This window comes from Sciurus vulgaris (genome assembly GCF_902686455.1).
Source record: "Sciurus vulgaris genome assembly, chromosome: 10".
In the NCBI taxonomy this organism is placed as follows: domain Eukaryota; kingdom Metazoa; phylum Chordata; class Mammalia; order Rodentia; family Sciuridae; genus Sciurus; species Sciurus vulgaris.
In genome coordinates, this window is record NC_136470.1 from 58,494,881 (window position 1) to 58,510,497 (window position 15,617).

At 33.8% G+C, this 15,617-nt stretch overlaps 1 protein-coding gene across 1 annotated transcript in view; it reads right to left on the reverse strand.

Moving 5' to 3' along the window:
• Positions 1-15,617, reverse strand: part of IFT57 (intraflagellar transport 57) — a 59,893-nt gene that overhangs the window by 24,426 nt on the left and 19,850 nt on the right. The window contains exon 6 of the mRNA XM_079100839.1: positions 12,770-12,892. Within this exon, the coding sequence (XP_078956965.1) occupies positions 12,770-12,892 (123 nt within the window). The remainder of the gene's footprint in view (positions 1-12,769; positions 12,893-15,617) is intronic.

Sequence of the window (15,617 nt, forward strand, 5' to 3'; positions counted from 1 at the left end):
ACAATATTCAGAGGTGTGGCTTTTGGGAAGTGATTGGGTTATGAGGCCTCTAATCTCATCATTGGATTAATTTATTGATAGATTCAAGCTGAATAGAATATTGGGAGGTGGTGGAAACCAGGAGGAGGTGGGGCCTATTTGAAGGCAATGGGTCCTTGGGAACTATATCTTACACCTGGCACCCCCTCCTTTCCTTTCTGGCTGCCATGTGCTGAGTAGCTTTCCTGTGTCATACTCTTCTGCCATGTTGTTCTTCCTCACCTCAGGCCCAAAGCAATGAAGGAGGCTGTCAACCATGGGCTAACACCTCTGAATCTGGGAGCCAAAATAAAACTTTGCTTAAGATGTTTTTCTCAGGTATTTTGTCATAGCCACAAAAGCTGACTTACACAAATGAATTGCAGATCTCAATGTGAAAGGCAAAAACAATAAAAAAGCAGGAAGAAAACTGGGTAATATTGTCATAATATTGGGATAAGCAAAAATTTCTTAAGCAAGTTATTAACTGTACTCACCCTTGCAATAGACAATTTTGAGCATATTTAAAACTAAGCCAATGTTTTTCATGATACACAAATAAGAGAATGAAAAAATAGGCTAAATAGTTGATATTTGCAGTATATATATCTGACAAAGAACTTCTATCCAGAATATATAAAGAACTTCTATGAATCAAAAGACCACAAAAATTACAATTGAGTATACAAATGCCAAATAAAAATATGAAAAGTATTTCAACCTCATTAGTCAACAAATTAAATGCAAATGCAAATTAAAATGACAATGAGTATCACAAAACACCTACCCTGATGACTAAAGTAAATACTAACTACTGATTGGTCATAAAAATCTAAAGCAATTAAAATTTTCATGTACTCACTATTGGGTATAAATTTTTATAATCACTCTCAAAAACTATTTGGCAAGGTCTACTCGAGTTGAACATATATGTATATACATCAAAACCTAAAAATTCACTCCTAATAGAAGTTTCAGTAGAAATGTGTACATAAGTTTACTAAAAGACATGTAGAAGAATTTTCACAACTGTGTTCTTTATAAAAGCCCCAAACTGGTGACAGTTCACATATGCCCAGATGCAAGCTGCCCTAGGAAGGAGGAGATCTTGAGTTAGGTAGCTCCCTGCCAATGGAGAGTAGACAGCTGGAGGCTGTCTACTGACCACACTTTCTGCAGCTGGACAGCATGTCCTTGCTTGTAAAGGGATTTGGACAGCACAGCTCTGTTTCAACTACAGGGAAAGAGACTTAGTTATTAAAGTTATAATTGTATCTGCAGTGGTAGAGAGGCAGGGAAAATGTGAGCTGCAGTCCAAGAGTAATCAGTCTCAAGATTTTAATGTGGAATATCAATGTTCCTGTGGCATGTTTAAAAACTCATTTATGGTCAATGATAGAATATTTTTGCAAATCTGATGGTAGGAAATCAGTGACGGGAGGATGGTTTGATAGAATGATCTGTGTATATCTAAATTCACCATAACAAATATTTCTGGAACAAGTCTATCATATTTTCTGCGAGAACATGAGCAAAGTATGTCCCTCCCACCTCCACAAAGAACACTCCCTTCACTAGTAAAAAAAAAATCATCTGTATTCTATTTTTACCACTTTACACAAGAAGATTTAGAATCTCTTCTTGTTCATATCGTCAGAATTTGTAGCTTAAACACTATCTATGTTTATGTATGCATTTGTGTGTGAGCACATGTGTTTGAAAGAAAAATAAAGAGCATGAGACTGTTCATTCAATTAAACAACTTTTTCATGATATTGACTAACTTTCTTAATGAAAAATTCCCATCATGTTGAAGGATAATTACAGAACATAGCTTTCCTGAATTTTTAAATGTGACATTTTTCTTCCATTGCCAGCAGCTTAGTCTTTTGTTATACACCCTTGTGGTATGAAAATATAATTTTTCTTTTATGTATTCAAAGAAATAAACACATACTTAGGAAGAATAGAGAACATTAGCGACCCCAACCCCATCTGTAGTTTTACTTTCTGCAGTTTTGATTACCTGTGTTCAAATGAGGTCTGAAAATATTAAATGGAAAATTCCAGAAATGAACAATTCATAAGTTGTAAATTGTGTGCTATTCTGAATAGCATAATGAAATTTCATGCTGTTGGGCTCCATCTTGCCTGGTTATGAATCATTCTTTTGTCCAGAGTAATCACACTGCATATGGTACCCGCCCACTGGCTGCTCAGTGGCCTGCTAGTCACTTGGTAACCCTCCTGGTTATCAGATCAGCTAAGTATAGCAGTGCTTGTGTTCAAGTAATCTTAGTAGCCTAATGGTACATGGTAATGCCTACATCATTCTCCTCACTTCATGTCATCACATATTGTATCATCTCACATCATCACAAGTGTGAGTGCAGTATAGTACAATATGATATTTTGAGAGACAGATCACTTTCACCTTTTATTACAGTATATGGTTATAATTTATTATACTTATTTTTATTAATCTCTTATGCCTAATTTATAAACTTTATCATATGATATACATATATAGGAAAAGCAAAATATATGTATATAGGACTCAGTACAATATGCAGCTTCAAGCATCTACTGGGGGTCTGGGAACATATACTCTGTGGATAAGGGGGGGACTACTGTATATACGCATGATATATGTTGCAGTCTCTTTGTTGAAGGGGATGTGGGAATAATGGTTGTTAGAAATATGTGTTTTCTCAGGGAAGTTCCTGCTTTCTAGATATTTCTCTCAATGTAGAGAAAAACTAAACAGTGTGCATGGTGGACAAGTGATGCTATCATAACATTCACTGGGATTCTCACACCTGCCTATAACTGAACTGAAACTGAAGATCCACAATCTCTAAATATAATACCTTGTTAGTTAAATAATTATATTCCTAATGTGTGCTGAGAGATTATCTTTACTGAATACCATCTGTTACTAAAGAGTTTTCATATGTTGACTCAGACTTATTATTGATGCTTACTCCACTCACACTCTTTATTTGGCCATACAGATCTTCTCAGTAAAAGTGGCTTTAGAAGGAGTTATAAGCCTAGAGAAGAGATTTGGCAAGGCAGATGCTCAGAGGTCAAATCAGAAATCAGAATTTAATTATTTCATGGGATGCTGAGTAACCCTTGTGGCGATCTAGATCAATGACCTTGATGGTCCTTTCCAACCTCAGGCATCTACTAATCACAATGTGGATCTCATACTGATACTCAACACCCGTCCCCCAAGAAAAATGAACAAACAAAAACAATAAACAATCATCTCCTGCATATTTCAAAAAACAAGAAATATAAATTGTTATTTTGATGTAAGTAAACAGAATGAAATCTAATGGCATAAAAACTGTGGGCACAAAATTTGTACAAATATTAAGGAATTTTAAATAAAACTCAGTGATAGAACCACTCTAGAATGATTGATTGGAAAAATGAGTCAAGCCAATAAAAAGGACATTTTGTAGGAAGGTCCACATAACAAATGGTTTCTGCTTCAATTAATATTCTATATTAAGTAATTCACAGGAAACATTAAATCATACTTTGCAATAATGAAATATTTAGGTAGTCTAGACATTTTAATTATAATCAATAAGTATTAATTCACTGCTCTCAATCACAACGTCTACTTGAAGTATATCAGCAGTGAGGCGTTACTCACTTCCCTCTGCAGTATTTACAAAACGGGTAGTCTTTATTTAAAATATGTCATCACTATTGATGCTCTTTCGTTACAGCTGATGGTAATCTCTAAAGTAAAAATACTTGTTTTCCTATTTTCACTTGTGATAAATGAACCTTTTCCCCATCTAGTTGAAACATTTATCACACTCAGGGTAAATAGAAAGGAAAGCATCATCAAAACCATCTTTAAACAAAGAATATCCTGAACGTTCAACAAGACTGTGACAGAAGCAACTAAAAATCTTTTTCAGTTACTTAAGACGACTGGGTTTTTCTCCAGCCCCTTGCTGCATTTTTACAGTATAATTTTAACCACAGTATTCTTTCCCCCAACCCTGATATCTATCCGTGACCCACATGCAACAAAGCAAAACAACTGACCTTGCAAATAGTATGCTAAGTTCACAAAATAACACCTTGTTTAAAAATAATAGTTCAAAAGAATATTGTTTTCTGTAGTCTTTTTTAAAGAAAGGTTGCTAAAAAGTCCATCAGTGAGTATTTTCCCTCATTCTGAGATGACGTGGCAATCGGGTAATCATGCAGGCTGCTCTAAAAATGTATGTCTACTTAATTTAAGCAGTTTATTTTGATAGCATTCACCTCTCTCTGATTATAGCAGGTGTTTCAAGGATAAATTTGCTGAAAATTGCATTTTGTTTAAACAACAGCAGCATGTACATTTATGGCCTTGCTATATTAAAAAGCATTTATTGTCTGGCGGCAATAGATACGATTACAAACATTTGTGACAGTAATTGGAGCTATTACTCCTGCATGGAGCCTCATGGAGACCAACTTATTGCCACCTGTATTTACATTTGTAACTGGTAATTGTAAAAGCTGATTTTTAAATTTGGTGCCTTGTTTTTTTCTTTTATAATTTAAAGACTATTTCTTAACAGAAGGTCTGTCTACCAGAAAATCTATAAGAATTATAAATGTAGTTTCTCCATTATTCAAATAACAGGCAGAATTCCATTTTAATAACTATTATATACATAAAATGTATTCCTATATCCTAGCCCAGGAATATATTATACCTTTTGGCTCATAGATGCAAGAATCCTATTGATATATCCTATCCAAAACCGGAGTATAAGGCTTAAGAAATGCTCTTTATTCTCAATCAATAACAATTTATAAATCCCTGCAGGTCAGAAATATTTAGAAAAGCAAAATTTTATTAACACTTTCTTATACTGCATCCAAATACAGTAATGCTGTAGAAGGTCAAAACAAGTTACTCTCTCTACTGCTTTGGAATGAGAAAAATACCCTCTCTTGCTTCCAGATACAGATTTATCTACAACAGTAAAAAGAAAAAGAAAAAGAAAAAAGTCTACTATTGTAACTTTCTGCAGGATTTGGCTTCCAATTCAAAGAGACTGAGATCTAATATAGCAATTCTGTGGTCCCTCCAGGTTCATTTAAATGGAATTCTACCTGCTGATTAAGGAAGGCCTCTCTCCTCCCTCTTAGATTTTAGCTCTCACAGTGACTACAAAGCCCAAGGGCTCAAGACTATTGCAATGATTTCATCCTTAGCACAATGACTTTTCCCAAAAGGTTTCCTGCTGTGAATTACCTAAGGCAACACCTATATGGTTTACTTATGTTAAAATAAAACTCAATTGCTCGAAGTTGAAATTTAAAGTTTAAGATTCTTTTTACAGCTGTACTCTGAGAAAATCTGATACTCAAGAATAGGAAAGGATGTAAAAAAGCAGTTCAGTGAATCAAAGGTTTGAAATAATTAGAAACACATGCTGTAATATTTCCAAAGCCTTAAAAAATAATCTCTTTATCTAAATTCCTTGTAATGAATCTGAAGATTTACATAATTACTAGAGACATTTTGGAGAAATGAAGGGGGTGCCTTCCCAACTATCTCTTAAACCAACAAAGCAGGCAACATTTAATTATAATTTGGAAAAAATCTATTTAATTCATTAATCAAAATTTTAATTACAATATCTACCGGGCATTAAAGCATGTTACAACATTTGTTCATTACATTAAATACCTAACATTAAATCATTACAATGTTCAATCTTTTAGAAATAAGTATTGCCTAATTAAGAAAAGGGTCTTTGTTAAGGGTTAGTTGAAAACTGATTTCACACTTTACAATCTTCCTTATTTCTGAGGAATAAGAATAAATATTACTAATATTTATTTCTATTGATTTGAAAAATCCATTCTATATTAAAGACTAATCAATTGATGATTTTAAAAAGCCACTTTCCTTTGTCAATGAATGAAGTTTAGAGACAAATATACAAACAGACAACAGACAATAGTAGCCATTATTAAAGAAACAGAATTCTGACCCACAATCTGCAGTAACCAGTCCAGGAAGCCAAACCACAACTTCTGTAGCAATCAACCCCAAACAGAAGTTATTCAGTGATGGCCAGCTTCCCCGTTTTTGCCCAGTGCCCACTCTAAATGTAGGACCAAACTTTAGATAAATCCAAGTATCTTCCCCTAACCAACCACATAAAATGGTCTATGTTGGTTTAGACATAAAATGGACTGAACATATGTGAAGGCTTCCCATCTCTGTTTTGCTGAAAAAAGTCTTCTAAGTTCCCTTTGAGTCTCTGCCAAATGCAACTGATGGTTGGCTGATACCCTTGCTATAGTAAGTTCTGAATAAATAGCCTCTGCTTGTTCTCATTTAAGTAGTCTTCATTTATTTCAGTAAAGTCAAACAAAGGTTTACTTTTCATAGTAAAAAGAAAACTCAAGAAAAAAAAGATACATTTCCTTAAGAAACAGTATTATTTAGAGACTCAACATTAATGATTCAAAATCTATATAAATATTCATCCACATCTATTTCCCCAGAAATATGGGACATGTAGAGTTCTTTGGTACTTCAGCTTCAAAATTCAAATCAAAAACTATGAACTGATTCACTTAAAAACTTAAAAAAATACATACATTATCATTATGGAAGTCTACATTTTTCAGTTATGTAGGAAAATATTATCCTTCCAGTATTGTCATAAAGTGCCCTGCAAAAGCTGCTCACACAAACTGATAAAAGGTAATAGCAGCTTCAGCCTACAGGTTGGTCTGATTATACACTCTTGCAGCAATGAGTAAGCATAGAAGATTTCTAATTCAGTTTTCTAAGTACTCTTCATTTTTGTTTCCTACCTTCCATGCTTTGCCTTTGAATGGGCCTTTCACCACTTGTTTCTCTAAGATGACTCATTGGCACGATCCATTTCTTGCTATTGATCTATACTGTCAGATGTTATGATCCCTATGCTTACTTATGTTCTAACCTCCAGTTCTTGTATTACTCTGCCCTGCCATTTCCCTATCAGATTCTAGGCCTCCTGGTTTGACTCTAACCTGCTGAGCTTGACCAAGCCTGGCACTCAGCTGAGTATTGACAGTAACCTTTAAGAACAACAGATTACATAAATTAATTAATTAAAGTTACAGTTTATAATTTTTAGCAATGTGCAGAAATATGCTCATGATACAATTTTTAAAAAAGAGGTATAATTGCAATTACATAAATAAAAGCACACAGAAATAGTGACCAATATATAATAAGTTATTCTTTTGACACCATTCTAAGTGCTTTAGATACGTTCATTCATTTCATCTTTTAATAACTCATTGTGGGAGATGTTATAATAAATTCCATTTTACATATGAAGAAACTGAGGTACAAAGTGTTTGAGTAACTTGCCCTCAAGGTCCAACCATGTTAGAGCTGGAATATTTACTGGAGTAACCTGGGTTCAGAATTTGAGCTTTAACCATATACTATATTGTCACTAACTGAATAGGCAAAAGCTCAAATAACATGTCTATCACTTACAAAGGCAAGGCAATCAGTGCTTGGAACATAGAAAACACTTAATAAATGCCAGTTACTACTACCTATTATCATCATATTGCATGTTCATTCACTAGGGCAAGAACTAGAAAGATTTACCAAAGTGATAGTTACATGAATTTCATTATGACCCCATTTAAAGATATAAGCTGATGTTTATAAAAATATTTCTTAAGTGGTGGAAGCATTATTGTAGAAATTTCATAATTCTTCCTGAGTATAGGTACCAAATATAAAATAATATAATGATAATTTATTAGAATATTAACTATGTGTCAGACTTTGTACTCAATGCTTTATGTCTTTGTGAGGTAACATGATTAGTTCTATTTTACAGATGAGGAAAAGGATGAACAGAGAGGTAAAATAGTTTGCATTAGGTCACATGGTAAATAAGTGGCATAAATATGACCTCTAGGGGCCAAGGGAAGGTATGTGATATAAGTTAATCTTCTGTGGGTCTGCACAGATACCACTATTCCACTAAGTCCGAAACTCTGTCTCAATAAATCAGGAACTGAGACTAAATGGGTGATCTTTATCTCTTAATTCACAGCATACTTCCTGCCCCCTTCCTCTTTGAAACAGTGCTGCTCATCATATCTAGTAATTAGAGAAATGCAAATTAAAACCATCCTAAGATTTCATCTAACTCCAATTAGTATGGCTATTATCAAGAACACAAGCAATAATAAGTGTTGGCGAGGATGTGGGGAAAAAGGCACACTCATACAGTGCTGGTGGAGCTGCAAATTAGTGCAGCCACTCTGGAAAACAGTATGGAGATTCCTCAAAAAACTTGGAATGAACCCACCATTTGACTCAATTATCCCACTCCTCAGTTTATATCCAAGGACTTAAAATCAGCATACTACAGTGATGCAGCCACATCAATGTTCATAGTTGCTCAATTCACAATAGCTAGATTGTGGAACCAACCTAGATGCCCTTCAATTGATGCATGGCTAAAGAAACTGTGGTATATATACACAATGGAATATTAGCCAAAGAAGAATGAAATTATGGCATTTGCCAGTAAATGGATGGAGTTGGAGAATATTATGCTAAGTGAAATAAGCCAAGCCCAAAAAACCAAAGGCTAAATGTTTCCTCTGATAAGTGGATGGCGATACATAACGGGGACGGAGTTGGCAGGGGAGCAGGAGAAGAATGGAGGAACTTTGGATGGTATAGAGAAAAATGGGGGGGGAGGGTTGGAGGAAGGAAAGATAGTAGACTGCGACAAACATTATAACCCTATGTACATGTATGATTACATGAATGGTGTGAATCTACATTGTGTACAACCATAGAAATGAAAAGTTGTATCCCATTTGTGTACAATGAATCAACATGCAGACCATAAAAATTAAAATTAAAAAAAAGAATCAGAGATTAGGAAAATTCTTAACTAGTAAAAGATCTAAGTCTAGTCTGAGTATTAAAACTCTAATATAGATTTAAATCCAGCAGGGCAGTTGTGCAACACTTATGGGCACTACTGTCAGGTCTTATAAAGATCAATAAAAAAAAAAGAAGGATATAAATTCAACAGAAGAGAAAAGGGTGAGAGAAATAATGAGGAAAAAAGTAAGGAGGAGATAGGACAAAAATTACAAAATGTAGGCATAGTATACCAACAAAACTCTCAAATGATTTTAGGTAGCACACATGTCTACTCTGGTTTAGGCAAACTCAGACTAAGGAATCAATTCCTGAGTCTTACCTATTTGGTCATAACTGAGGCATTACTACAGTGGCATATCCTAGAATTTGGCTGAAATTATTGACTCTTTAAGAAATTCTGACTGTGTCTCTAGACACATGATTCCAATGAGAAGCAAATCCAAGTTGGCATCTGGGTATATAACTACCCTAGAGTAATCACTATAAGCAATGCTAAAAACAGAACTATGAATACAATCCATTTCAATTGACATATTTTTAAAAATCCATGATCTTCAGTTGTGCAGCATATTTGTATTTTTGGCAACATATTCATTTTCCTAATTCTGTTTTGTTTAAGCTAATATTAAAATTACTTTGCTGTCTTTGAAAATTGGCAATAGTAACAAGTGATGCCAGACAACAGGGATAAGTTAGTTTGCAAAAAAACCCACCTGGTTGCAACATTATGGAGAGTACACAAATAAAATATTGCTCTATGATAGTATTTCATCAAAGTATATATTATAATGTGTAAAAACAAAAGAGGATTTTTCTTTTGTAATTCTCAATCAGGAAGCCTAGAATCAACAGCTTGTGAGAATAAAATGAAAATCTAAATATGACCCAGTGTCAAATAAATTTGGGACTTATTTACTATGAATGCAAGGTCATTTTCAAGAAGTTTCTAATGGATTTAAATAATGAGGTTCTTTAGTACTTATTTCCCATTATCTTTAAGCTATTTAAAAATTAATCCAATGATGACCAGTATAGCATACTGAACCCAAAATAATTAGTTTCTTTTTTTTCTCCATTGAATACAAAGTGGAAATATCTAAATGTCCTAAATAGCCTGTGTTGAGTGAAAGGTTATTAGTATGTTGGCCAAAATTAAGGGAGAGTTTGTGGTTTTGACAGAGTCAGAAGTTGAGGAAGAATGGAATTTACCATGATATTGGAGCCAACTCCTTCTGATGAAGGAAGATAATGAGTTTCTGAGAAAAAACCTCATATGTGACCAGATTATTTTTATTTCTGAAAAGTGAGAAACATTTCTCAATTAATTAGCCTCTATTTTCTCAAAACAATGTGTAGTTTTATTTTTCTTAAGTCAGTTGAATAAAGATTTGACCATAAATCTGTATTTCCCCTTGGGTATATCTGAAAGGCTTGGAGAAAAAGAATTTGTGAAATACTAGACATAAAGACCAAATGATCTAGAGAAGAATTCTGAAAAAAGCAATTAGGTATGACTTTAGATTAGTATGTTTTACCATAAAAACCTAAATTCAAAATAATATTCACATATTATAAAACGAACTTAAAAAAAAAAGAACATCTGATAATTTGGAATGTTGTCTACAAACTTTATGTATAAATAACTTGACATAGTATATCCTTGTAAGAGTAAGGCTGATAAAATGACATGAGAATAAGGGTCCAACTTTTAAGTAGCTAATTCTTCCCTAAATTAGGAGAACATGATTCTCCACAAACCCAGGATTTTGGTTATTGTATTACCATTTAGTATAGAATTAGACCCACACTTAGTTTTGTAAAACAGTATGTTAGCAATTACATTTATATTCTTTCTTTATTATTTCTATTATGCGAAATTCAATGACTTTGCTAAAAAACAAACAAACAAACCCTATTAGGTTCTAAATGAGATGTTTGCCTTCAAGAGTTTATTTAGCTTGAAAGCAAACAAATTAGACTTGCTTCCTTCTGGGATTAAACTGTATTTGAGAGTTCCCAACTACACAATTATTTTAACATGTTACTCTAACTAGAATCGCAATAATAGTGATTTTTAATTTTATGAAGAGAATTTGTTCTGACAAAGCCAAAGAATTAGAAATTACATTTTGCAAAAAAAGAATCACATTTAGTTTTTACAAATTAAGACTTCTAGCAGAGATATAATCAGTAAAGAAATTCTTATTAATATTTATTTACAAACAAGAGATATGCAAACAAAAAATTCACCTCCAATATTGTGTTACTCAGCTTTTCATTTCTATAACAAATACTTGAGAAAAACAACCTAGAGGAGGAAAGATTTATTTTGGTTCATGGTTTCAGAGGTTTCAGTCCATAGCTGGCTGGCTCCAAGGCAGAAACATCAGAGTAGAAGGTGGAAGGACGTGTCAGAAATGTCAAAAGAGAGCTACTCAACTCATGGCATCTAGAAAGCAGAGAGAGAGAGAGAGAGAGAGGAGAGAGAGGGGCAGGGGTAGGGAGGGAGAACGAGAGCGAGCACAGCGGAAGGGATCAGGGATATGATATAGTCCCCAAGGGCACACCCCCATTACCTACTTGCTCCAACTGTGCTCCATTTGCCTATAGTTTCTATCACCCACCAGGAGTCCAGACAGGGTATTAAGTCATCAAGTGGATTAATCTGCTGATGATGTTAGAGCCCTCAAGATGCAATCATTTCTGGAAAGCCCTATTTCTGAACATTGCTGCATTAGGGACTAAGCCTTCAGTACACAAGCTTTGGGGGTCACTCCAGATTCAAACCATAATAAATAGGGTCAAATAATAGCTGTTCTCCATAAGATTGGGTAAACGTATGGCAAACAGGCTGCAGGATTTGTCCCCTTATCTTGGATAGAGTTTATTCCACAGCTATTCACAGTCTAGCATGAACTCTTTTGTTCTCATCTTATTCTTAGTCTGTGATAGGAGTCTAGGTTACTTCTTGCCTGCTCTAGGATATATTCTAAAAATGAATTAGCTTCTAAGACATGCTGAAAACAGCAATCTTTGCAGGGCTTCTACTTTGGGGGCAGATATAGGACACACTTTGCAAAATGATAAATTTTCCTAGAACCTTGTTGCATAATCCTAGGGGTTCATATCCAATCTTCAAGGAGGAAAATCTTCCTTTAGCTTCTTTACCTAAGTGTCTCTTTAGCCCCTTTTGTAGAGATTATTATATTGCTAATGAGAATAGTATTGTCTAGTTACTTATTTACTGGTTCTGAAGTCATTATTTATAAAACTGTAGATAAAAAAAGAAACAGAAACTTGTACAGTATCTAGCTAATTTGGCCTAATCCCTAAGTTTACTACATATGATTTCTTCATTATCTTAATAACTTTTAAACATATGAACTGAATAGATTTTCATTTTCTAAGGCAATGTCCAAGGTTGCCTTCAGTTTTGCCATCCAGTAAAGTTCTAAACCATCTTCTAACTCTAATTAGTTGGTATAATCATAGAATTCCTATTCACCTAATTTCCAAGAAAATACATTGAAATGTATTGAAAAACTATCCCCCATCACCCCAATGAAAAGTGATGTGTTTCAAATCATTCTTTCAAAGATCTATTTTTTGCTTTTTGGACCATATTGCATTATTTATTCATTCAACAATTTGTTAAATAACCTATTATGACAAAATGTTGGAACCAAATCCTACTACCCTTCTCCATCTTGTATAATTTGGAGTACTCCCACCCTGAAATTGCATTACAAAAATTTTTTTGAATAAAATGTGTTTTCTCTTTGATACCTTATTGTCAGTCCTAATCGTGACTTTCAGTTGTGGTAGTACACGTTCGACTTCTAGACCCCATTCTGCAGCATCTGTTGTAGATTCCAAAATATCTTCTTGTTTGGCAGACTCGTTCATGTCCTAAGAAAGGAAAGATATCACAAGATTGAGAGTTTAAAAAAGAAATGGTAAAAATCTCAGACATTTTAGCAGCACTGTGCAATTTAAATTGAGGCTGGTAGTGTTAAAATTATAGTGGCAATAGATATTCCTTTCTGTCCTCCTACCCATGTTGAAAGAAAATAATGTACCAACCTGGTAGAATGGCAAAGTAAGTATTAAAAAGAAGCAAATACATGATTCATCTATTTCATAAGACAATGTTTTTGAGAAATCAGATTGAACTCAATGAGAATATTATCAAATGGACAAGTCATTTAGGTATGTTAACTGGCAACAGTAAAAAAATAAACATGTTTGGTTAAAAAAAAAAGTACTGTTTGATTTTACTATACAGAAACACAAACCTAAAAACTTGAAGACAAAAAAAAAAAAAAGATTAAAATGTCAGAAGCAAAGGGCTCATTATTTATAAATTTTGCATTCACAATAAAAGTGATATTTTGGTTAGGTCAAAGTATAATGTAGATTAAAAATTGGATTAAATATAGACATATTTGAACTCAAACAGGACAGAGGCCAAATATCTACATTTAGTTTCTGCTCCTGAGTAATAAAATGAATTCATTCACTGTTTTTGAATCACAAAAGGAAAATATTTTCCCCAGCTTTTCACATTTCAGCATTAAATATGTATGGATTTAAAAATGGAGAGAATATACAAATTAATGATTTAAAGATAAAGCCTAAGGCAATAATTTTGGTAGCAATTTTTCCCTTTAAATTCCCTTGATAAATTATAAGCTAATCTACAGAAAAAAATATAAATATTTATATAGAAAAAGACACCCAAGTGACATAAACAACCAAATACAATGCATGAACCTTACATGAATTGTAATTTGAATGAATAATCTGTAAAATGATATATTTGAGGCAAGTATGGAAATGTGAATACAGGGGAGTAGTAAATGATAATAGAAAATTATCGATCTTATAGATTAATATGAAATTGTGGTTATGTTAACAGAGGTCTTAGATGTTAGAAATAAATGCTGAGTTTATAGATGAATTGACATGATGTTTGAAATTTAAAATATTATGCAGCAAAGAAAACATGATTGACAAAATATTAATAACTATTGAAACCAGGCAATGGTACATAGGATTATTTAATTCTAATTGTGTTATGTTTGAAATGTTTCCTAATACAAAATTCAAAAATAAGACTGTGCAAACATAAAATAAAGACTATGCAAACATCACTGTGAAATCACATTCTCAATGTGAATTCATGTCACTAAAAGACAATTGTTAAATGAGCTAGATTAGATTAGTCTTTCAATTCAATCTAAAACTAAGTAGATTACCTTATGTCCGGATTTGTATTTTGTGTGTGTGTGTGTGTGTGTGTAAGCTTGAGGTCTTTAGTAACTCTAAACTCACTTCTAAGTCTTGGGGCACTGCTGACAGTCTCTCCTACTTCCCAGTTCATATCAGAAAGCTCTGAATAGACCCACAGCCTTAAAAGGAACATTTATTACTTTTTGTTCAGAAATTCAAGGGAATGTAGTTTTTAACCTCACTATTTGAGAATGGATAACTAATTATGATATGCTTCTACATTTTATAATTTGTGGTCTGAATTAATTTAGACCACAAATTATACATTCCATTTAGAAAACTGAAGAATAAAAGAAGTAGGCATTAATCTTAGAAAGTATAGAAAATCTAAGTGAAAAAGCTCAAAAGATTCTATTTTAGACCTTAAAGTGCTCATTTAAATATAGAAACACTGAATTACTTTGAGTACTTAATAGAATGTTGTATATATCTATACAAATTGAATCCAGGGTAGCAAAAAAGCACCCCAGTTTGGAGGCCTGTGGGGGGCTGCAGCATTCACAAAATAGATATGTGATGTTCTGTGAGTATTGTGATGGCAGGAAGGGAGAAAGATACTAGGATTTCCTGTTGAATTCTAAAGCAATGGGAACAATTCTCTGTCATGTACACATTGGCACCAATAACATGCATATGGTTGAAAAAGCCAGGCGCACACACTCACTTGCATATCCAGGTACCTGTCCTGGGCTATAGGTCGCAAATCTGACTAGTCCATTTGCTAGACCAAACAGGGTAGAGACTAGTTGGGGTGATGGTAGTGAGGACATGTACACTGGCAGTAAAGTGTGAATATGTGAGCCCTGGCATTTGGGCCATGTATGTACAAAGGTTTGATCCTGCCAGGGTTATGGACCCCCACATCCCTATGACTGCAGAGCCAGCTGAATAAACCAAGAAGGCATTTCCTTTGAGCAGCAGTTTCACTTGATTCTTAAAAGAATGTCAATGGTCTGGTCACTGTTTAAAAATAAGTTTGATTTATAGAGCCACCATTTATGTGAATTGAAGTTAGATGTTTTTGATTAAATGCCAGGGCTAGAACTGTCCAACCCCCATCCCCTCTTTCTTCTTCCCCTCCTTACAAGAGGATAAAGTCCAGAATCACCAAACAAGGCCAAAAGGGACAACTATCCACAGTCCTATTTTATTTAGGTCTGATGTAGGCCTGTTCCAGTTGTGAATAATATACTGAAAAATTTTTACTCAAGAAAGGGCATGTTTCCCTAATTTTCATAGAGGCAAATGTGTTTATAGTGACCTGTTTGAATAAGACTTAGAATTTAAGTTAGTAAACACTGCATTAGGATATCCCAGTGCTGGGCCCGTTAGTAAGTTTCGT